This window comes from Plectropomus leopardus, chromosome 17, assembly GCF_026936395.1.
Source record: "Plectropomus leopardus strain MGB_pleo_1.0 chromosome 17, ASM2693639v1, whole genome shotgun sequence".
Lineage (NCBI taxonomy): Eukaryota > Metazoa > Chordata > Actinopteri > Perciformes > Serranidae > Plectropomus > Plectropomus leopardus.
In genome coordinates, this window is record NC_142192.1 from 3,053,108 (window position 1) to 3,078,585 (window position 25,478).

The following is a 25,478-nucleotide window of genomic DNA, read 5'->3' on the forward strand; positions in this document are numbered from 1 at the left end:
AGTAAAAGGAATGTAGTACAATCTACATTTAGCAATCCAACAGCAAAATAAATAAAACAATGTAAAATACAAGTCACTTTTAGGAGTAACAAAAAAAACCAAAACCAGTAACAAAAGTTACTCTTACAGTGACAAAACCTCAAATCTAGCATCTTACAGTAAAATTAGTGCAATTTAAAAAAACACCATAACTTTTCTCTAACAGAAATAATTATAACTTTGATTCTGCATCAAAATAGACCAGCCTTAATTGGCCTTCAGGTATACCACTGCCTGCTGATATGAGTGCTGTATTTCATATTTATAAGCACATATTCCACTCATTTATGTTATAATGTTAAGTTAACAAGCTCCTGCACAGCTGAGAACCCGTCCTGTAAATGTTTCAAAATAAAATACATTGTATCAGCAGCTGTTGGCATTCTGGCCAGAGACACAGTCAGATAGCTTTTGTTTTGAAAGGGAAGCAAGGAAGATGAGGTAAAACACATCTTTGTATTTTCTCATCTCTGTGACAGAGAGAGACTTTAAACTCCAGTATAAAGTTACCACTAGACTAGAGTCAATGAACGCAAGCGCCACAGGTAAAAAAAAAAAAAAACAGTGGCTTGCCGTTTCTTTAGATGTGCTGCAGCTGACACGCAGCTCAGACGCGCCTGACAAGCACTGCTCTTGTACACACTCTAACTTGATACATGAGTGCCGAAGCAAAAAACAACACGCCCGGCGCTGCTCAAGCCCTCATTCCACGTGCTGGATGAAACGGTGCAACGCTTCGACGCACATTACATGAATCAACGTATTCACGTAATCAATAACGTCGATTATGTCGATGGGCCATCTCTGTACTATTGTTAGCCTGGAAACCAGATTGAAATATTTCAAAAATGTCCTTTCAACCAGAAAATTATTAATTTGAATAAAAACAACATTTTCAAGTATTTTGCTTAAAAAAAAGAAAGATTTGATATTTGTCTATAATTACTTAAATCTCCATTGTCAAGGTTTGTTTTTTTCAGTATGGGTTTTACGGCTGCTGTTTTGAAGGCATCTGGGAAAACTCCAGTTTCCAGGGACGTATCAATAATATCCTTGACAGGCTTAAGAACACAATAAAACAATTTTTTAAGAGTGTGCTTGGGACAGGGTCAAGACAGCAAGTAGAAGATTTACTCTCTGACACAATTTTGCAGAGTTCAGACTCTGAGATTGTTTTGAATTTTGACATGAGCCTCTTTTTTCTTTAGGATGGCAGTCATAGCTATGAGGATTTCTGAGAATGTCTGCTCTAATAGAATACACGGACACAAAAAAGTTGGGCAGATTACTCACATTTTGCAGGAGATGCCTGACTAAGAAGGTCATTGTCTAACCTAGGATTCAAAAGTCAATTTACAGTAGTGAATAGTATTTTTGAGTTGCTACCACTCTCTGTTATCACCTTGGAGAAGTCGGCTCTTCTAGCAGAGCGTAGAGCAGTGTTAGATGAGGCTATTTTGTCCTTGTATACATTTTAATGGACTGTGAGTCCAGATTTCTGCCATTTTCTTTCAGCTATTCTGCATGATCTCTTGACTCTTGGTTTTCTTTGGGATCTCTCGATCATCCTTTACGGGGCTACAGTATTCAGACTATAGAGTATGTTGAAATTAAATAAAGCAACCATCTCATTTAGTGAGCCATTTATATCAAGAAGATATTGCCTAGCCAATTATGTTATATTAAGTTGTGCTTCAGAGTCATAAAATGCTTTTGAATGGTAACTTTATCTGTGCTTTTTGTTACTGGCAAACATGAATCAAAACAAACACAGAAATGGTCAGATACAGTCATATCACCAAGACATTAATAGTGTCACAGCCTTTGGACATCACCAGGTCAAGGGTATTACCCCAGTGACTCATTGATTGTCTGAGTGAGATCTAAATTTTCTAAAATGGCTTTGAATTTAACATTTGTGGGATTAGAGAGCTCATTTATATGGGTGTTGAAATCACCAGTAATTACAACACTGTCATAGGTCAGTACAACAGAAGATAAAAATTCAGAACATTCACTTAAAAAGCATGGATTGGGTTTAGTTTACATTAAAAAGAGATGATTTAAATAAAGGGGACTGGCAAGGTGAAATAAGGGAGGTGGATTTTAAGGTTAAAAGATTTTTCCAGTTAACACCACAGTGTAGTGTAAGTTAGGGGTTCTAGCTGTTACAATGACTGGGATAGGGAGCTGAGGATTTGCAGCCTTATCATCATGTGTGGTGAATGTAATGCAGTAGGTGGCCAGCAGAGGTTGACAGTACTAGGGGCAATAATTTTAGATGGCTGTGCAGAGCAAGAGCTGGTGGCTAATGAGAAGTGAATATCAGGGGTTGGGACACGTGTCTGTGATAGTAAACAGTCATGCAGGTGGGCAGAAAAGGGCACAGTAGATTATGTTTGCAGACAACATGTGAGCGCCGAGCCAACTTGGGTGGAGACCATCCCGTCTGAAGAATGCAGAGCACTGGGGTAGATGTTGCTGTTTGCCGGTTTGGAGTAGACAGAGTGCCTTCACACTGCCTCCTTTAGCAACCGCTGCCATGCAGGAGATCAGGGTCCAAGTTGGTGTGCAGTTGCCGATGAGGTGTGCTCCACTCCTCTTTAGATGTGATGGGCCGGTCAGCGGCGGAAAATCATCCTCATCCAGGATATTAAATTAAAACGGCCGCTGATGGTGGAGGACATCTAGCTGGGCCAGGGTGTGCCAGGGAAGGTGGAGAGGCCAGGTTTTCCAAGACTTGAAATTTATTTTCAAGCTGGGGAGATTGTACCCTGAAATGGCTTGCTGCTTGTAACCTGGATAGGGAGACCCATGGAGTGGGACTCTTCACCTCCAGACCACTAAATAGTTGTGTCGTATCCCCGGCTAGCGCTGTATGGTCCTGGGTGCAAGACAGACTGGTCTCACGTCTGCCCAGGAGGAAGTGTTTTGACTGCTATGAAGCTACGGATGACAGCTCCAGGATTAGCTTGTCCTTCTGCTTGAGATCGGCATGTAGTCGGGCAATGTCATGTTTACAGCTGAGCTAAAGTAGGATTACAATCCACACATACAGCCATGGTTGTTGTTAAGACCAGGATTCTAGTAGTATTCTCTGCTGTCATTGGTTATTAGCTAGCTACTGTGCTAACACACAAGCTGGGTGTGCTGACGGTAGACTCACTTGTTGCAAGCTGTCCAGTTTTCCCAGATATTGGCTGCAATCTTGGCTGTGCTTGGATCGTGGTGATGGCTGTGCTGATGCTGTGACCCTGCCTTTGGCCATGCTCGTGCTGTGGCTGCAGCTCCGGCTCGCCTTGATCGTGGTCTTGGTTGTGCTTTTGCTGTGGTCCTGTCTGAGGCTGTGCCTGTGTCGTGGGCCCTGGATGTGCAGATGCTGTGATCCTGCTCGACGCGACCTTCTACTGCCATTATTATGCGTCATGCCTCCACTATTAATATACGAATGGGATTCTTATCAACTCCTAAGATATTTGCACGTAACATCACATGCTATCATAGAGTGAATTTAGTAATTTTACGTTTATCACTATTGATATATGATATGCTATTGTTGCCATTATTGCTGTGCTTCTCTCCCCCTCTCTTTCCCTCTCTCTTTCTTCTTTCTCTCTGTCATTACTGTAATATAATTTTTATTTACGACATCTATTGCAGGTCTGTCCATAATGGAAGAGGGATCCCTCCTCAGTCACTCTTCCTGAGGTTTCTACCTTTTTTTTTCTCTTGTTACAGGATTTTTTTGGGGGAGTTTTTCCTTAGACATTGTGAGGGTCTAATGGCAGAGGGATGTCGTACGCTGTAAAGCCCTCTGAGGCAAACTGTGTTTTGTGATAATGGAATTTATTAATAAAATTGAATTGGATTGAATTGAAATTGAATGGGGAACTAAAAACTAAGAATCCGAACATCTGATTGTTAAGATACTTCACAGTGTGAAAATACTTAGTTAAGGATACAAAGATCTAAAGGTGCAGCATTAAATATTCCTTAAAACTAGATAAAATCTATAGGGTTTTTTTGACAGAGCTTCTGGCTGACAGCGCATAACACCGATATGTTGGAGATATAGTTGGGATATATACTGTATATCCCATGTGGAACAAGCAATGATACATTGAGTTCATTTGATATATTGCCCCTATTTGTGTTTATAGGGTTGGTTTACTATGGTTCCGCCAACACTGATTACAGAACACTGATACTGATATGAACATATTTTCATATTATACTGGTTGATGTAGGATATTTCATGCTGATAACAGATTAATCTGAGAGCAAAGAAGCAGTTACCTTGCTTTTGAGAGGTTAAAAAGCCTCAAAAACAGCCTCTGTAACTATCCACTGGAACTCAAGATAATGATACAATGGCACTGCTGCCCACTGAGACCTGCTCACTTCGACTTTAGGCCACATGGAACTGCAGTGGAGCAGATGGGAATTCAATGCCTTCATTAAGTGCGACTCAACATGAATCACGAAGAGAGCAGGAAATCCCAAAACATAGCTTCATGTCTGCTTTACAAACTAAAACTGACAGCCTAGTTTGCCAACCACACAATGATTACAATGATCTGCAAAGCAGCACAGCAGATGCACTGAGATCAAGTCAAACATTCTTTTTATGTAATGGTTACATCTTACCCTGGCACACCTCCTGCCTCCATATGATTGGCTAGCGTCACGTCATGTGACCACACGTCATACTGCCACTTGCGGAGGCCAATCACACCACACAGGACATTCCCAGAATGAACTCCAACACGCATGTTGATATCGACTCCCGTGGCGTCTCGGACCTTTCTGTGGAGGGTACAGAGCAGAAGTCACTTTTACAAAAGGAAGTTTAACATTTTTGGAAAATGTGCTTTCTTTCCAAGAGTGAGATTAAAATGTGGTTAGCCTAGCTTAGCATAAAGACCAGAAGCAAGAGGAAACAGCTAACCTGAATCTGTGCTGAATTCACAAAAACAAATTTGAAACTAAAAAATGAGGAGGGCTAGGTATCACTTAAAAAATATGATACTGGTACCAATACCAGTACCCTTAAAGTTATACAAACACTGATAAAGTACTTCATTGGATACCTATAATATAAAAGGAGTGTGTAATATAGCCATATATTTGAACGTTTTGGCCCTGTCTTATCCCGCTAAAACTCTGTCAAATACACAGATCAGCTTCACCACACCATAGTTGCTGTGAGAGTTCAGCCAGCCGCACACACAGTGACAGGCTAACTGTTAGCATAACATGGCTAACATTACCTAATTGTTTTAAAGACTTTAATGACAAAACCAAGTCATATCGATGTCAGTGTGAGTTTGTTGGGACCATTTAATGTTTCGGTGTTGGGTGTTAGCTGCTGATCTGTACGCTTGTGTTAACAATGCAGACATTGAACTGACAGTTCGTGGAGGGGACAGGTTTGGGCCTGGGGGGACAGCAGCCTGACTAATCGAGCAGCAACTCGATTAGTCGACTCTGAGTTTTCCTCTCCAACCACGACTGCATTCACGTGAAAGAGGATGGGATATTAATCACGAGTGACATCATCGAACCATAAATGAAGTACGTCTTCTGGTACCATAGACTATGAAATGGCAATACTGTTTTTCACTGGCAATGTTGTTTTCAAGGAAAACCAAAAAGTCCTATTCATTGGTGTTAAATGTAAATGACAGCCTGTATTCTAACAGGATAAAAAGATATAGAAATACTTAAATACTTTTCAATTATCGATAGTAGGCAAGACTTTAAATGAATTCACATAAAAACACTTTAAGTGATGCCAGACTGTTTCTGTCACCTAATAACAGGAGCCAGTTAACAGTGTGTGGATGATTTTTATAATAAAAATAATCATCATCATTCTGAGCTGCAGTGATTAATCAAAGTGTGAAATCAGCCACACTGTCAGATACACTGCACAGATAAAATAAACTTTGCACAAATAAAATGCAGCTGAAATCATCATCATGTTTTTACTGTCCTAAACTACCTCTCCATTTGTTATGAGCTCAGTGGAAATAGAAAGCGTAGAACAATAAAATAGTTTTACTAACGACGTAGAAAAAGTATACACTCTTTTTACCTGTCACTCCTGTCACTCTGGACTTTTGTTCATGTTGGGACACTTTTTATCCACTGATGTGATTGATCAGTGGTCACATGGTTTAACAGGTTGTTATCTGATACACTGAAGTTAACTTGCTACAGAGCAGGTTAGCGTTTCAGCATCAGTTACCACGGTGGTTTATACCAGTAAAAAGTGAACCAGCTGCATATCACTGAAAACCCAGAGATACAGTACCTTGAAGTTACCTTGCTAACCCCTAATCCTGATTCGTAATACAGGCTTCTAGAGCAAAAAAAGTTGCAGCTTTTGTTTGACTGGATATGTTTTAAATACTACCTGGTACTGTGTTTATTTGGCAGTACCTTTAAGGTATTGAGCACCAATACCCAGACCTAAAAATTAGTCAACTTTATTGTATTAGCATGTATCATGTAATTTTAAAGGGGATGTTGGGGTGTCTAATTTATTTAATCTTTACACAAAAAAATGACTGTGACTCAATTTTACTTGCTGAAACAACTTCTTGGTCAATTAAGCATATTCACCAAAATGTTGGACACTTGAGTTAGCCATTTGTAGACTGCCATCACCAATTCTGCCAGTAACCAGCATTATATTTTGTGACATATGTATGTCACACAGATTGAGTGTTTCCTCTGGAGTGCAATTTCAGTCGCTGAAGAAAATCGTCCCAAACAGCACTGAAATACAGACGGTGCTTCATCGTGTCAGAGGTGGACGACACAGATTGGACTCTTTAATCTGATTTGGATTAAAGGTCAGTGTCAAAAGACAAACATATTGGTCTGTGAAACTAATGTGTTTGAGATCATGCATGAGTGAAAGGTATAGAGACAGAGAGCGAAAAGAGTGGGAAGGCTCAAGGGGAATATTTTTTCATTTGTTTGAAATTTGTATTTGTTCAGTCGGGAAGCTTATCATATTGAATTCACATTGTGTTTACTCTGGAGTTCAAACAGAGCTGAAATCAAGTCTGGCATTCCTTCTGCTCAATCTGTTTGACAGGCACACGCCTGTTTGTTTGTGTTTGTGTTTTCTGTTTGTGTGTGTGCGTGTGTATGTGTGTGTGAGGGAGAGAGAGAGAGAGAGAAAGAAAAACAGAGAGAGAAAAAGAAAGAAAGACAGCGAGAGAGAGAGAGAGATCTGGTATTTTACTTGATGGCCTCACACATATCCAAGCCCATCTTCACGCAGTTCCTGGCATGGTGAGGAAGCGACTCAGGCAGACCAGACACACAGTAGTAACAATCTCCCAGGATCTTGATTCTCATACACTCGTTCTCCTTAAAGACAAAGAGAGAGGAAGAGGGGGAAAATGTGGATTAACTGGAAGAAGTGTGTTTATCATCAAACTCCATAATCTGTCTAAAATGATCGTCTACAGCCACAGTTAAGTATCTTATTTATAAAATGCTGTGTGTTGTGCTCTTTCTCACCTCCACACAACCCTCTCACACACACAGTCACATCCATCATGCCCAAAATCAAACACCTACACACATAACACGTTAGCTCTCATTCCACATGTGGGATGTGTAACAGCTCATCGTTGGACCGGGTTTATATAACGGCGGCTTCATCAGGCAGGAGGACAGAGCTGCTGGACACAAACCTGAGAGAACCTGACTCAACTGTTTGGACCCGAATAACAGAGTACCCATGAGACCGCCAGATACACTCGGACCAGCCCACACTCCTGCAACCTGCAGCTGTGAACATGCACAGCGCTCTGGGAAGGTACGACACTGGCCGCAGGACAGAGAAAACATTCATTTCAAGGCTGTGCTTCATCTGATTGACAGCACAAGCCCCTGCTCTCTCCTTCTTGTTGTTTCATAATCAGCCACTTCCGGCACATTATTCAAAGTAGATCCAACTGTTAGACTTCAGGTAATGTCAGCTTAAAGCACCATTTGTGTCCTAAACTTCCGTTATTTCTCTATTGATCCAAATGAATTCTTGATTATAAATGCCATACTGTAATTTAAGATAGTAATGGTTGATAGTTATTGGGTTAATTCAAGGGATTTACAATGCATGTTTTTCATGATTTCAAATAGGATAATACTTGTCTTTATGCTTGATGACAACATGATTCTCTTTTTTTTTTCTTGTGGACCATCAATAATTGTATAGGTAGCATTTTCATTCCCCAATTATTTTAGACCTTAAAAAAAACTCTACATGATGTCCTGTTTAAGCAGTTTTATAAGATAATACCTTACTATGAATGTTCTGTACCATACCTTACTTGGTTTCTGTTTTTGTTTTTGCTGTAGTACATGCAGTATTAAAAAAAATCCAATTCAAATGCTTGTTTAAAAAAATAAATAAAAACAGGCACACGGTAAGATATAGAAAAAAAATCATTACCGACAGGAAGCAAACACCGAACTGAAAGTCCAGGATTTGTTGGGTCATCACCTTTTCCGTCCGCCTGCCCTACAGGGACCTTAGTGCTAATTATACTACGTTGTTACTTTCAGCATTTGAACTTGACGCCATCCAGCAGGGTATCACATGAACACAACAGGCTCCGTCTGGCCATTAAGTGTCGTATAATAACAACGTGAATGGTTCCATGCGGTGGTGTTCTCAACTGATGCCAACTGTCTGCACCTCATGCTGAAGTGGCAGGTGCTATTTGGTTGTTTGGGAGCATATAATAACACCGCAATTGGTTTGGTTGTAATTGTGGGGATTGTATTTTTAGAAAAGATTTTTTGTAGATGTTTTCCTGGTTCAGAGGGACTTTGTGGTGTTGACCTGATGGCAGTAACTGGAAGGACTAGTGGAGGGGGGAAGGGGGCTCCTGTTTCATTAGAGTGGCTTTCCTCATCACTGTGCTGGCTGTATAGGTCAAATAGGGGACTTTAGGTGAACCAATTATTGAGCGGACCCGATTAGTTATGAGGGAGAGTTTTGTTTTGTGTTTGGTGGTGAGGGTGGTGTACCAGGATGAAATGTTGAAGGTGAGGACAAATTCAATTAGTGGCCTGTTAAACAGGGCTCAAATGTCCTCGCTGGCATTAAAAGTCCTTCCTCAGCAAGTGGAGACACTGCTGGGCTTTCTTGTACACAGAATCTGTGCACTGCGAAAATAACAGGGAGGTTTTTATCTCTGTCCCTAGCTACTTTAATGACTGTACTAGTTTACCAGTCAGCCTTTGATACTGAGGGGTTGGGAAACAGGGCATTGGTACCAGTCAGGTGGACCACTAGTCATGTCATCTGCATACTTTAAAGGTGCCATTCCTTCACTGCTGCAGGAGATGATGTCGGTGTAAACAGAGAAGGGAATGGGGAATAAACCTTGAGGGGGCCTGGTGTTTAAAATCAACTTACTGGATTGAGAAGCATTCACAAGCACCTGCTGTAGTCTGTCCTCTAAAACACTCCGTTAAAAAAAAACATTGTTGGGTTGTCCAATAGACAATGCATTTACACTAGCTATTATTGGTTTACTTTTCAGATATGTATTTCATGAATTCTAACTGAGCCTCAAGGTGCCTAATATACTAAAGGTCAATGTAGCCCATCTGACACGTGTCAACTGATGCTCCTATGGTGCACTGCAGGCATCACCTTTAAAATTCCTATATTTTGGGGAATCAAGATGGCAGCGTAGAGGGAACACTGTGCTTCACCGAGCTCCTGAGGCATATATCAAGTTATCCGACTATTTTACGTATTTGCATGGTAAAAGTGTCATTTTTTTACTGTGGGAATGACACTGCGGAAGCTAACACTGTAGATGAAGCTGAATGTGAAGATGCTAGCTACAGTGCTAACCCAATTATTCTCCAAGCGATGAACCATGTTACGGAGAATATCACAAAAGTTATCAACGCTAAAATTGAATTGGTGCTTGTGGCTATAAGGGAACAGACGACACAAGTACAGGCGCTGGGAACCTGAGTCGGCGAGACAGAGAGCAGGATTTAGTGTGGAGACCACGACGGAGTCATTACAGGCTAAAACGACAAGTCTGGAGAAACAAGTGAGGTGAATGCTGGAGCACACTGATGACCTGGATAATCGTGGGTGCAGGTGTAATGTACGTGTGGTCGGGTTAGCGGAAGGTACCGAGGGAACAGATCCTGTGAGTTTTATGGAGAAGTGGATACCTGATTATTTTAAAATGACAACCAAAGCGGGACGGGTGAAGCTGGACCGCGAGCACTGCTCCTCAGCACCAAAGTCCGGCCCCAATCAACAATCCAGGCCGATCATCATAAAGTTTCACAACTTCAGCGACAAGCAGTACATCATGAATGCAGCCCGTCGTCTCGGTGTGGAACTGGACCCACCTGCACGCACGGAACCAAAGACTTATTTCTTCAACAACTATTTGTCGACAGTGGCCAGGAAACGTAAGGCCTTTGATGACGTGAAGGTGCAGCTGAAGGAGATGAACCTGGCCATATTCAGGGTTACGGTCAACAGGAAAGAGGTTTGATTCACTGGAGGAAGCGCCGGCGTTTGTGGACTCTCTTGTTTAAACTCTGGATTACTGACTCAGCACAAACGCCGAAAAGAAAGGAAGGTGTCTTTATTTTATATATATGTGTGTCAATAATGTTCAGTCCAACTTAAGTCAAATGAGTACTTGCACGTTCATATCATTCACCACTGTATTTTATTTTTCTTTATTGCACCTTACCATGCGGACTACTGTTATGTCTCTGTATGTGAGGTGGGGCCTGTGTTGTTTCTATGTAGATGCGCGTAAATAGCGCTTGGGTGAGCTGTCGGCATGTTTAGCAGGGATTTTTCCCAATTTAAATTAGTGTTTGACCTAAATGTGTTCTGTTCTGGTTCTGATTCTAATGTCCATTCACAGCTCAGTCATTTTATTTTTCTGCATATTAAACAATGTGCCAGGATACCGCTACATTAAGAGTTTAGAGTAATGGCAAATAAAATACGGGGGATTTACAGGCCCATAAAATGCAGGAAAGTGCTTACCTTTTTGAAAAGAGAAAAATATAGACATTGTACTCATGCAAGAAACCCACCTTAATGACGCAGAGCATTTAAAGTTACAGCAGGGAATGTATTGACAAGTATTTTTCTCGTCACTCACAACTAGAAGCAGGGGGTAGCAATACTCATTAACTGGACCCTGCCCTGTATGCCATCTGTGAAGATCTTGGATTTGATGGTGTGGAGAAGCCTTCATCCCTCTGGAAAAGAGTATACTTTCTTTTCTGCACCTAATGGATGTCAGACCAGAATTTATTATTTTTTTCTTATTATTTTTTTTTTAAGTTCAGTTACATTATTTCGGTTTTGTCTTGAGGCACAGGCAGCATAATTATATCTGACCATGCTAGTGTGGGCATGGATATAAAACTTAAGGTCTCAACATATCAGTCTCACCAGTGGAGACTTAACGCTGTTATACGTAAAGATAATACCTTCACTTCTTACTTTTCCACTGAATTTGAGGTATTTTTATCCATTAATTCACAGTTAACAGATAACTCCTCACTTTTATGGGAGACTTGTAAAGCCTATGTGAGAGCCTTGATTATATCATATTCCACCACTAAAAGGCATCAAAATTTAGAAAAACAAAAGCTCTTAGAGGGTAAGTTATTAGACAAAGAAAAAGCTTATATTATTTCTCCATCATCGACTATTTGGCGAGAGATATCTGCTCTCAGATCAGCTATAAACTGTCACCTTACGACAGAGGCAGAAAAAGGGATTAGATGTCGAAAGGTGCTTTCCAAAATCCTAGCTACTTGTTTAGAAGATCTTTTGCCTATCTTAATTAAAGAAGATCAAACCGTGTTTATAAAAGGGCGAAACTCAGCCAACAATATTAGGCATCTTTTTAAAGTTATGCAGGCCTTTGAGCAGAAATCTATTGATGGTCTTGTGCTTTCTCTGGATGCAGAGAAGTGATCCTGGTTTTATCTACTTAGGTATCTTCATTACCCCATCTTACACAGTTGTATAAAGCTAATTTTGTTCCATTATTTAGGAAAATAAGACAAGACTTGGAGCGCTGGAACTCACTCCCTGTTTCTTAGGTAAGGTAGAATAACCCTAATAAGAATGAATGTGTTACACAGGTTGCTTTTTATTCAAATGGTTCCTATATTATTTTCAAATAGGGTCCTTAAAGATTTGAATAGCTGGCTTAGTTCGTTTATATGGAGTAAACGTAGACTTACATTAAAAATGTCAATGTTGCAGCTGCCAGGTCCAATGGGCGGTTTAGATTTGCCAAATATTATAATATAATATAAATGGATACAGGACAAAGCCACCTCTATTTGGCTAGACATAGAATCATCTTTAGCAAAGGGTCGACTACAAGATTTCTTATTTTTTAAGAATTTTAAAAGCATAAGAGATAACTGTACCAACCTGATAACAATAAATACGCTGAAGGCATGCCGATCTGTCCGACGTCTAGAGGGGAAGCTCAAACTGATGTCCTTATTTACCCCACTAATTGACAACACTGATTTTCTACCAGGAATGTGTGATCCTTCCTTCAGACAATGGTTTAATAAAGGTATATCCAAACTGAGAGCCTTATTTTCAGATAATATCTTCATGTCATTTGAACAGCTGATGAAAAAATACCACTGCCCAAAACAAGATTTTTTTTGTTTTTTACAAATAAGGCATTATATCACTAAGAGTACAACCCTTATAGAAAACCCCAAGATCTCTGAGATTGAGAAAGTTCCAATATCAAGGGAAGATTTCTCTTAGCTTGTTCATTGATGTCTTATGTGACATGTCTTCCACTAATACGCAGAGGGTTAAGGATGTATGGGAAAAGGAATTGTCAGTGACTATTAGCGAGGAGAGATGGAATGATATTTGGGATTATGCTAAAAAAATATCCATCTGTACTGGTACAAAGGCAATCCAGTTTAGAATAATACATAGACTGCATATATCTCCTAACCGAAGACATACTTTTAACCCGACACTTTCTCGTCTGTGTCTGAAATGTAAGACTGAAATAGGTACCTTAACTCATTGTCTATGGTAATGTTATAAACTACAGAAATACTGGTCTGACATATTGTGTGAAATGGGGAAAATATTTGGAAGTAGACATTTAACCACTGTAGGGAACAAAAGATTGTATAACATCCTAGTTTTTGCTGCCAGAAAAAATATATTGTTACAGTGGATTAGTGATAAGGCCCCTTCTATTAAAGGTTGGTGTAAGGTTATATTTGGGTTGCTTCCTCTGAAATATCTTACTAGTATTTTTGCAGGACAAAGTAGACCAGTTTTATAAAGTCTGGCTGCCCTCTTTGGACTATCTTTGACCTGACTCTTCCTCCATTTTTGTACAAGGACTCTCTTGAATCTGGACTTTTGTGACCCGTCATCTGTTTGTAAAGCAGACTGTCTCCTATTGCTTTCCGTTCATTTCTTTCAAACTGAGCTGTACTGTTTGTTTTGTTTTGTTTGTTTGTGATTATTGTTTTGATGTCTTTTTTGTTGTTGTCAATGTTCAACAGAAATAAGAAATAAGAAAACTCAATAAATATATATTTAAAAAAATCCAATATTATGGGAAAAGGTTGATATTTATAAGGCTTTTCTGGTTCCCCCCATTCATTTTACATGCATACACATATATAAGCAGCCTATATAGGTTCACAAGGCAAGAGAGCAATTGTTATATGTGTGCTGCTCCTTCTGTCAGTCGGCTGGCTGCATGAGTAAAGCCACTGGGGACCAGCCCCATTTCAGCTTTTATTTTTTCTTGTAGGTGGGTGAAACATAAAGCACAGCTAATCATATCTCTGTGTTACATTACTTATTTACTGTTGTGAGGTGTATGTAGCAAGTTAGATTTTATGATCAGCAAATGTTGGTAAACATTCATTGTAGGTGACAGTATGGGACATTTGACAGCAACGGTTCAGATCTAGTGGTATCAGTGTTAGCAGTTTTTTGGTTTACAGCTGCAGAATTACAACTGTACTGCTCTTAGAGTTTTTAGTTAAGCTGATAGAGCAAACATAAGCTGTCATCTGTTGCCAAAAACTGCTGTGCCCCTTTGTTCACCTCCCTGTCATCCCGTCCCACCTCTGACTTTGGGCGCTGGGTCTTTATTTGAAGTTCCAAAATTGAAGCAAGGTCTGAGCACGGTTGTCAAAGCCATTTGACATGCCTCATAACACCTTTGGTGTATGTTCAGCCATTTCAAATACTAGGTGTACTTCAAAATGGGAGAGTTAGACGCTTTCAGTGCATTTGGGCCTTCATAAAGACCAAATGCTTTTAACAGTAACATTGTCTCAACTGAAAGTGCCAATAGTCACAAATGTTTCATTTGTCTGGTTCCAGACCTTAGAATCCTCCAACTCCACTGACTTTGCGTTGACTGATTGATCTGGCATCATGACATGAAACAGATTCTCAGTTAAAATAAAACAAAAAAAACCCGAAAAAAACAATGAGCACTCTGATGGGACTCAATTAGCCAATCAGCAGCACGGGCTTGAGACTAACGCTGTTGGAATGCTGTTGTCAAGCCGTGAGCTGGAACCAGTGAGGGGCAATAAGAACAATGGTGAGTGCTATAGACAATATAGATGCTGCTTTCGGGAATATTCTTAACCGCTTCACTCTTAAAAGGCTGGCAGAATACTATAGTAAACAGATAATTCACATGTAAGTCTGACATATTTTGATAATAAAAGGGATCATTTTGCATGTGATGGTTCAAATGATCAAAGAATGTTTAGAAGTTTACAAATTTCCCTTAAAATTATCTCATTAGTTTTCGTCAGCACACATGCGCCAACACATGTTCAATTTGCTTGAGAATAAATAAGAAATTCAAATCTGTTCAATATGTCAAAATTATTCAGAGATTGGAACTTTTTGTTTTTTAAAAAAAATCTCATTCAAGAATTGAACCAAGGGGAATGAGAAAAACTGTAAAGACTGTTTAAATTCCAATATTTTTTTCCTAAAGACCCTTGTGTATGAAATGTGATGAAAACTGGCTTACCTTTGCAATCTGGTCAAACTTGCCGAAGAGTTCGTTTAGCATATGCACCAGTTCTCCTGGGGAGCAGTCACTGGCTAGCCTGGTGAAGCCCACGATGTCAGCATACAGAATGCTGCAGGAAACAACAAGAAACAATAATTAATATAGCATTTTAATATGGTATTACTGAGTAACAAAACCATCAACATTTTAAAGACAAAATTTCAAAACTTTTCCATGACTTTTCAAGGACCCCATATAACGACGTTTTTTTTCCCTTGCCAAACTTGCCTGACATTTTTCAAACATATCAGATTCAGTCTCTATTCAGACATAATTTCACTTAGCTTGCATACATGGAGAGAGACCGAACGTGGTAAGAAAATGAAGAAATGTACATGATGGTAAACAAAGGTCCTAAGACCCGCCCCTCCATGTCAGTGAATGGGACATAGGCCGAACTAAAGACTCAAAATACACGGCAAATAAATTTTTCCCAAAGATGGTTTCTGTCACTGAAGGTAGTTCTCATCACCCTGATGTTTGTTCAACTGTTTGTTTTCATAATAACTTTGGTTTTAATGAGTTATTAAACTATACAAAAGGGGGCTTTTTTGTCATGATTGACAGCTGTGACAGCAAATCTGTGTGCTCGCATTCAGTGGAGCTGCTCACGATTGTTTGGACGGGTGTTTGGGCAGGAACTCCCTCACCACAGATATTGTTACTGCACAGATGCAGGGCTCCCGGTGACATCACCCTCACAAGATGGCAACGCTCACATCCAGAATATTTTAACCTCACTTCAGCATCATTCATCTTCATTTACAGTCTATGGCTGAAACCAACAAGAAGTAATGACAAAAATGGCAAGTGCTATAGAAGAGAGAGGCACTGTGATTAGGGCTGGTCTAAACCAGCTTGTCTTCTGAGCAGACGCTGCTTTAGTTCATTCGATTTTTCAGGAAGCCAGGGGCCAGTTGCATAAGTCCCATACATGTTTCTAGAATTTTAGGACATTTCTCAGATTTCAGAATTTTAGAATATTTCTCAGATTTCAGAATTTTAGAATGTTTCTCAGATTTTAGGTAATTTCTACACATTTTTTTCATTTCATTTTTTTGGATGAAAAAGCTAATTTTTTATGCTTTTTTATGCAGCACAGACCAGCAAAAATGTGCAGATTTATAGAGGGGACTCAGAATGATAAAGAAGATACACACACGCAAGAAAGGAATTAAAAAAAAAAAAAAAGTAAGCTGTCTGACAAACACCCACCCCCCCACCCATGTCGTCAGTTACCGCCACACATAGATTCTTATTCTGTTGGAAACACGCAATATTAGTCAACAACCAGTGATTCCAGCTGCAGACATGAGAGTGGAGGCAGCGGCTGGTGTTTGGCTCTCTGCTAACTGTCGAGTGTAGGAGGATCCTGGCACAATTATGCTGCCACATGTCCTTGGGTGTCACTTCTTTGTTCTGGAGAGATTGCCCTATTCACTGTGAGCTAGCCTATGTGAGAATTTGTTATTATTGGAAGGATAATAGGCAGATCAACATGAGCGCGCACATACACACGCACACACACACACACACACACATGAGGCCCACTTAAAAGGGACACAGTGATAAAGTTTCTCCTGTGAAGCTCCAGCATGGCAGAAAACAGGATTTATATAGGTTCTATAAAGAGGCTCTCATGATAAGCCTGGATTTGTTTCTATGCACCTCGACAACATACATAGAGGATGTCATCAAGAACAGAGTGACCTCAGAGTACAGTGGAGGTGGATTAAGTCTGAGTAGAATTTGGCCATAGCAATGAAAAGGAAGAAGAGGATGGAACGTGGAGAAGATGACGAGAATGGAAAGAAGAGAAGAGTGGAGGAAAAAAAGGGAGATGATGAGAGGAGCACAGAGTGTGGGAGAAATCCGATGTGAGAGCAGGTAGAGAGGGGAAGACAAAACAAGACAAGGGGGAGGACAGGATGGTATAGAAGCAATGCAGCGACAAGAGAGGAGAAAATAATAACCTGTATTATGTGGACGCACAGATAAAGGGGAAGAATCTTACCTGACATTGGTGTGTCGCTGCACATAGAGGTTGTGGAAATTGTTGGTACTCTCGGTTCGGCCGAAGTTGGGTCCCTGCAACCTCTGAATGATCTCGGCTTTCATCACCCTGGCTATATGAGCCGGCAGTAGGGATAAGAGTAAACGCTCCTGGGGACAGAGACAGGGGAAGACAGGGATGGAAGCCAGAAGTCAATAGAGCAACTAGGATGTTACAAACAATAGTGCCATGTGGAGAAGATAATACATCCATGGAGAAGATAAGAAAAAATGAACGAATACTTGGATTAACATGTTGAAATGATAACACAGTAACAGTGATTGAAGTAGTGTTACTTTTGCTGTACAGCTTAATGCTGAAAATATTCAGCTACAGTGTTGTTTTTGATTCACACAGCAGGACTGCTCCATTCTGAGTCAAAGACAAAAACATACAAACAGCACTTGTTCTTTTTTTTTTTTAAGAAGACTTAATTAATCTCCAAGGGGAAATTATTATTTTTTCACTCTGCTGTTAGATACACACAGGCCTGAAAAACAGACACATCCACAAACTGAACCCATGCATTAATGGAGAAATGTCAGAGTGAGGGGGCTGCCAGTCCACATTCTATACTTGGTCCGTATGGATACTTGAACCAATGACGCTTTGATTCCCAAGCCAAGTCCCTATGGACTGAGCTACTGGCGTTTATCAATAGCAAATGCTATTGCACATTCAAACTTTTGTTTGGACTCTATACAGAGAAATACACAGTTTGGAATTTATGTCTGTGGTGTGCAGTATACCACTCTAGTTTTGTTTCTTGTGTTTTAACTCTGTGTGTCTTTCATATCTGTCATATACAGTCTGGCTGTCTTACCTGTCTGTGCTCTATCTATCTGTCTATCTATCTAATACATTCAAAATGAGAGCCAAAAGTTCATACTGTTTAGAGTGGCATTGAAGCAAGTTATTGTTCTGTTGTGTTCTATTTTATTCTGTTCTATTAACAAGATAGAACAGCACAGACCAGAGTAGAATTGAACATAATATAATAGAACAATAGAATAAAACAGAAAATAAAAGATAAGAAAACTGTATAGAAGAGAACACAATGAAATAGAAGAGAACAGAATAGAAGAAATACAATAGAAAAGAACGAAGTAGAACCAAATAGATCAGAAAATCATAGAATATAACAGAAAACAGTGGAACATAATAGAAAGAACAGAACAGAAGGCAATAGAACAGAATGTAATAAACCACAAAACCAAAGGAAAAACCCCAAAATAAAACAGAACAGAACAGAATAGATCAAAAAACAACAGAACAGAACAGAAAAAATAGGTTAGAATAGATCAGAATAGACACAATAGAATAGAACAAAACATTCTGTTCTATTCCATTCTGTTCTCTTCTATAGTACTGCATATAATTATAAAGCAGTTGTCATCCACAGCTAATATTTAACATCCTTGACATATTTATAGGTTCCCTTAATTATGCTTCATGGGGGCTAATTTTTCAGCCCTGAGCACAGGAAGCTAACATCAAGTATTGTACATATGAGCATCTGAGGTACAGACATTTTCTTGATACAAAGGCAGAGGAAAGCAACAGAGAACGCTCTGTAGATTGTCTGTGATCCGACAGGTGAAACATAAAGGTGAAACATTCTTATCAAAAAAAATAATCCGTTTATGATGCTGAGCCCTGTGTAGTGTTGTCAGTTATTTATTGGTGTTCTGACCCTGCCACACTGATCTGTACTTCAGTCTGTCCTGCTGACGATGTCTGAGTTAGTTGATATGTTCTTTACAGTCATGTTCACCCACAGCTGCACTGAAAACATCCTCAACAAGACATGTCATTGCATAATAGAGTCAGTTATCTTGGGAATAAGAAAAATGTTGATCCAGAGATGCAAGATCCATCATTCAGAGCTGTTGTGTAACCATGTAAGTTGTGGGTTTTTGCTTTAATTTAGCACCATCCACATTGGATGGAGGCTTGTTTGAGGGTGATTTTGAGCGTGTGTGAGTGTTTGGCCGTGTGCGTGTGTGTGTGTGTGTGTGTGTGTGTGTGTGTGTGTGTGTGTGTGCATATTAGAGAGAGCGAATAGCTGCCTGAGGGGGTGTGACTCATAAATGCGGCTCACAGCAGAGAGGGTCATTACATTGTTCACACACCACGGGCTCATTTCCTAAAACACAGCAGCAAATTAAGTAGAGAGGGGTTGGGGGGGTGATGCACTAAAAATAGAACTCCACACCACCTGCACTTATTTACTTATTCAGCACTGAAACAATATGAACACTCTCCTGTGAGCATGCAGAGGGGGCATAATAGCCTGAAGAGATGTAGCTTTATTACTCATGTGTTTGATTAATGAATTGAAGTTATCTGTATTCAGCTATTGAATGAGATTTGGCAGTATTTAGTTATGCACTGGCATTTGCGTGCATCCTCACACACTCCACAGCACACATCAACACACACACACACACACACACACACACACACGAGTAATGCAAGCGCACAGAAAACTGCTGTGTGTCAGTGATCATATCCAACATGAAGATTTCTGCTAAAGTATAAATAATTCCTGTTATTTAATCCTTTGAAACCTGAGCAAATTGACTTAACTTCTTTAAAAATGAAAAAAAAAAATAACAAGACATGATTTGGGGGTTTTTGAAGTACAAGAAAATTACTTGAAAATTAGCACAAAAAATAGGGGGAAAAAATAAAATTAAAAATGAAAATGACCTCAAAACATTCTTACAAATTTTAATAATTTTCTATTACATACTTTAAAATATGTAATTATAATGAGAAGTAATAACTGTTGTTGTTATATTTTCCCTAGCTTTTTTCCTTTTTCCCAAGACATTTTTCCCTAGGTTTTAAAAAAAAAAAAAAAAAATCTAAATCTACTAATTTCTTGCAATTTGTGAAACATTTCCTTACAAGTTTCTCATTACCTTTTTCTCATGTTTTTAAAACATTTTGAACCATTTTGCTCAGGGTTCAAAGGTTTAAATATATGTGAAAGCAGCAAAAGAAAGTGATGTCAAACCAGGTTTCAAAAGTTTAAATACAGGCAAAAAATATTCAGAAAGCCTGTATCTGACTTTTGGTCATAAATGTTAAACAAAAAAAGTATATTTTTCATATATAAGTCTTTTTACACCCACCTGTAGAATAAATGGCATGCATGCACACATGCATATTGTATATTTATTGATGTGAATACATTAAAAATATATATATTAATGATAAATTATATTTTGTCCATTAGTAAGGAAAAACTTTAGATTTTTTTAATGCAAAAAATATCCTAGCTGTTCCCTCCTGAGTGGACCAGAACTTATTAATGTTTAATTGTATGTGTCATTTCCCTAGTCAGTGAGAATGGCTAATGTCAGGGTGAAGACGCTAATGTCAAGCAAATGTCATTGCATAATGCCTTTAGACATGACTGACTTACCAAATCCTCATCCCTCCCAAAACTCAAAAGTGAAATATTTTGGCAATAATAGAGCACAAGTTTGAAATTTATTTTGGCTCTCATCTTGTATGTGTGTCTGAGAGAGCGAGGAACACAGCCAAGCCAGCAGCTCTGTGAGGCTATAAAATTGTGCTTTGAGTTAATGCTAACATATGCATGATGATGCTAACACTGATATTTAGCAGGAATAGTGCTTACAATGTTCCCAGTTTATTAGATTAGCATGTTTTCTAATTAGCACTTCACACAAAGCTGAAGCTGAGGGGTTTGTATTAGAAATAAAATAAATTTTGACCCGAGTGAGGGATCACCAAAACTATTACAAGTCTTTCTGAGGGGAACGTGAATGCAATCCATCCAACAGTCGAGACATTTCACTCTGTAACAAAAGTGGCGAAGCGACCACTCAAGTGACCCACCAACATTGCCTTTCCTAGAGCTAAAAAAAGGAGTAGCTCACTGAGTACAAGGAGACAGACAAAGGGACACATGAGAAGTCAAAACTACATATTTTATCTCTTACTTGTAGTGCTGTTTATCAATCTTGATAGTTTTGGTGTGAGTTGCAGCGTTTTGGACATATTAGCCATAAAGAAGTCTGTCGTCTCTCCAATATAATGGAACTAGATGGCACTTGGCTTGTGTTGCTGAATGTGCCAAAAAAATACATTTGGAAAACTCATCATCAATGTCTCTCTCCAGAAATCATGATTCAGTTACTCAAGATAATCCACAGACCTTGTTGTGAGTAGTTTCATGTAGGACCTATTTTCTCTCTACCAAACTACACCCACCAACCGAATCACAGCACAGAAGAAAACGTGAATCTACTCACTGACGAGAGGCTCATGCTCGTCACAGTGCAAGAAGAAAATATTAATGGCGTTCGCCTCGGCTAAACTGTAACGTAAACTAGCTCAGTGATGCTAGGTGAGCTAGCAGTAGATGCATGCTGTCTGCGCAGTGATATGATTAGTGGGTGTAGTTCATAAGAAAGTAAATAGTTCTTAAATGAGACTGCTAACAAAAAAGCCTGTGGATTATCTTGAGTAACCAGGTCATGATTTCTGCCAAGAGACATTACTGTTGAGTTTTTCAAATGTATTTTTGGGGACTCTGAGCACCACAAGCCGAGTGCCATCCAGTTCCATTATAATGGAGAGAAGGCAGACCTCTCTACGGCCGATATCTCCAACACTCTGCGACTCACACCAAAACTATCTAGATTAATTAATAGCACTACAGAGAAAAGGGAAAATGTGTATTATTGACTGATTTGGGGTTGGGTTTAATTTCTTTTATAGTTGTTACTAAGATATTAGATATATTTATATTATGATTTGTCACATTTTGCAGTTTTTTATTGAAACAGTAAAAGTAGGAACACCCACTATCTTTAATGTGTCAGCCACATCCCCAGAAACTAGTTTAATTAAATGTTCATTTCAAATCTACCTTTGTGTGTGTGTGTGTCTGTGTGTGTGTGTGTGTGTGTGTGTGTGTGTGTGTGTGTGTGTGTATGTGTGTGTGTGTGAGTGTACCTGCTGGTGCTTCTCAAACTCCAGTTTAATGGGCGACTTGATGCAGTTGCAGGTGTCTTGGTAGGTCTGTTTGAGAGCCAGGTCCATCAGGTGTTTGTGGTACGCCCCAGCCAGGTTCCCACAGGTGAAGATGATCACATTGGCTAAGATCTGCCGAACACACACACACACACACAAAGAACAACAAATGTTGTGGTTGAGCCTGTAAGTGTAACTTTCCCACTATCTGCCTCCTTCCACTTACGTACATGTATGCCTACATTATTACCTCGTAAAACCAGGCCGGAGCCAGAGCACAGGCTTTGACTGCACTTTTTCCACCATTAACTTCAAGCTCTTTAAAAGGTGGCCCTGCATATCAATAGGTTGTCCTTGGTGCTGTATCCAAGGGCACTAAGTGTCTCTGAGCATGTTTTATTGGTGGTTCACCTTTCCACTCTATGTGTGTGTGAGCCTCAGACATGCATGTGATGCAAAATCAATTTTATCTATCCACCTGGGCATGTTTCTGTATTTTCAACATTTATCTCATATGTGTTTGATGTTAGCACTTTAGTGTACTAACAGAGGCATTATGAGGTTTCTGTTTTGTGCTGAGATTTTTTTTGTGCTGCTGTGTCAACAGTGAGGCAGTGTTTTAAGAGCTGTTCCCTGAGTATATTAAAAGGCAGTTCATTTGACTCTGGAGGCTTTGCCGAATGTTCTGTGTCACCATGATACACGATAGGTTCATTGTTTTACAACCCAGGCCTTATTAAAATGTTGTACTCTGTCATTTTTAATCGTGTATGGAACAGATTTACCAATGTGGTATTGAGAAACTCACCCCTGTGTTGCAGATAATAATGCAGTGAGGTGATCGTTTAGGACAGGGATATTCACCTTGCTTTGCTTGGGGGCCACTTCTGCCAAATGACAGGAGCTCAGGGGCCAGTTGCAGCAGCCCCATACATGTTTCTAGGATTTTAGGAAATATCTAGGATTTTAGTACTTTTCTCAGATTTTAGGACATTTCTAGGATTTTATGAGGTTTTTAGGATCCCAGGACATTTCTTGGATTTTAGGACACTGCTGGGATTTAAGGAGATTTCCAAGATTTTTTTGAAGTTTCTAGAATTCAAGGACATTTCTAGGTTTCAAGACAGTTCTCTGATTTAGAACATATCCAGGATTTTAGAATTTTTCTAGGATCTTCGGATGTTTCTTGGATTAAGGACAGTTTGCAGATTTTTTGATCATTTCTAGGATTTCAGAACATTTCTAGGATTTTAGGACATCAGGGTCCTAGCTAGGACCCCCTGTCAGGCCCCTGTCAGGGGTTGCAGGGGATCCTCTACTGGCACTTTTTTTGATAAACAAGCTCTATTTTGATGTTGTTTTATGCACTCTAGCACCTTATGTATACTAAAGTACAAAAACAATTCCCGGTGTGAATCACATTATTTTTTATTGTGATTAAGAAAATGGTCGGGGTGCCACCTGACGTCCTATGGAGGTCCTGATTTTGTTGGCTGGCCATAAATTGTGTAACACTGATTTAGGCCTTCAGAAAGCCAAAACAGGAAGTTCCCCACAGAGCCATCTTGGCCTCATTAAGTTGTGTAAGTTGTACATCAACAGTTCTTACCTGCCAGACAAGAGGTTCCAGTTCTGTGACGGTGGAGGCCAGACAGACACTGAGGGTGACAGTGTGTGAGAAGCAGGTGATGGCACTGGCGATAATGGCCCCTCTCATGGAGAAGGGCAGCATGGTGTAGACCACAAACACGATGAACAGGAAGAAGGACACCTGGAAACAGGAAGCAGGGAGATAGTGACGTAATTTGTCTTAGATAAACTAGATCTGTTCACAGCTCTTGATGTTGTGAGATATTTTCTGAAAACTTTTTCTTCATCCTTTTTTTTCAACTTTGTGGCTTTCCCTCTGTCTATAAATCTAAATAAACAGAAAGCATTAAATAATTCAGCTACTGCTTGAGAGAAATATGCAGGCACAAAACTTTTAACACCATCATGCTTCAGCGATGATAACCGTTGTAGACATACACTCTTGCAAATGAAGGTGCCTGTCATGATTCACATCATGGCAGCCCCTTCTTCTCCTCTGTGTGTTGTCTGTTGATCCCTGTCTGTCTCATCCTCCATGTTTCTCTCCCATGTCTGTGTTGTGTGTGTGTGAGCGTGTGGGCAAAGTTTTTCTGTTGCAGGCAGTGCCAGGTGCAACTCATTCCCACAATCAAGACCTGTCCTATAAAGACTCCATCCACTCATCGCCAGATTGTTCCGTCAACCAGCAGGTCCTGGCTTCTCCCGTGTACCCGTGTCGCTGCCATAACAGTTTGGTTCCTGGTAAAACTTTTTATAAAGGTTTCTCATGGAACCCTTTCAAACCTTTTTCCACCAACGTGGAATGGGTTCTGTTCCAGTTCTTGCACCTAATTTGGAACTTTTTCTTAGAATTTTGACCAAAAATAATTTGCTTCTCAGCCTCAAAAGTTGGTTCACAACTGGAGCCAAAACTTAGCAGGTGTTTCGTAAACTTCAGCTTGAACTGTGACACCATCAGTAGGCGTGTCATGTTCTACAGATTGGAAAGAGAGGATGGAGAGTGCAGCATATGAGAAGTCAAGTTAGAATTTGTTAGGAAAAAAAGAGCATGCAGTGGGCATTATTAGTTGGTCCATGCTCTTTGGATAAAAACGAATATCTGCAATAAGAGAACAAAAGCCATCCGCTATTTTGCGTCTACTGTTTTGTCATGCACTGTGCAATGACCTCTATTGATGACACATCCTTGATTACAATGGTTCCTTCCAAAATTAGTGGACACACGTGCTGGTTTACTAGATAGCACAAAGAACCTGTAATGGAACCGATGCGAGAACTACAGCTACTTTGGTGGAAACGGGGTATCAGAGTGTTTTACCAAGAACCAAACATAGAGGGTTATATCTAATACCAACTGTGACAGGTTCCAACCACAACCCCCTAAGAGAGGTTCTCCTGAGAACCCTTCAAAGGTGTCATTGTTTTACCCAGAATCGCCTCTGGGGATTATTTTCAGAACTTTACCAACATCTGATAATGCTACCAAAAACTCACTTTGGGCATTCTACCGAGAACCCCTTTATATCTTAAAGGTTTTTATCTAGAACTCACTCAGAGGGCTCTAAAAATAGTAATTTGATTGATAACTCATAGATCTCTCTTCCACTAATCATGGTACTCAATTTAGCCTG

General features: G+C 39.7%; 1 protein-coding gene across 2 annotated transcripts in view; it reads right to left on the reverse strand.

The window, feature by feature from the left end:
- The window catches only part of adcy2b (adenylate cyclase 2b (brain)), an 87,098-nt gene that overhangs the window by 35,742 nt on the left and 25,878 nt on the right, over positions 1 to 25,478 (reverse strand). For both annotated transcript variants that reach the window (XM_088090410.1, XM_042506433.2), the window contains exons 3-8: positions 23,867 to 24,028; positions 22,240 to 22,389; positions 17,206 to 17,354; positions 15,150 to 15,261; positions 7,298 to 7,425; positions 4,687 to 4,845 (exon numbers count right to left, since the gene is read on the reverse strand). In XM_088090410.1, coding sequence (XP_087946536.1) covers positions 4,687 to 4,845; positions 7,298 to 7,425; positions 15,150 to 15,261; positions 17,206 to 17,354; positions 22,240 to 22,389; positions 23,867 to 24,028 — 860 coding nt within the window. The remainder of the gene's footprint in view (positions 1 to 4,686; positions 4,846 to 7,297; positions 7,426 to 15,149; positions 15,262 to 17,205; positions 17,355 to 22,239; positions 22,390 to 23,866; positions 24,029 to 25,478) is intronic.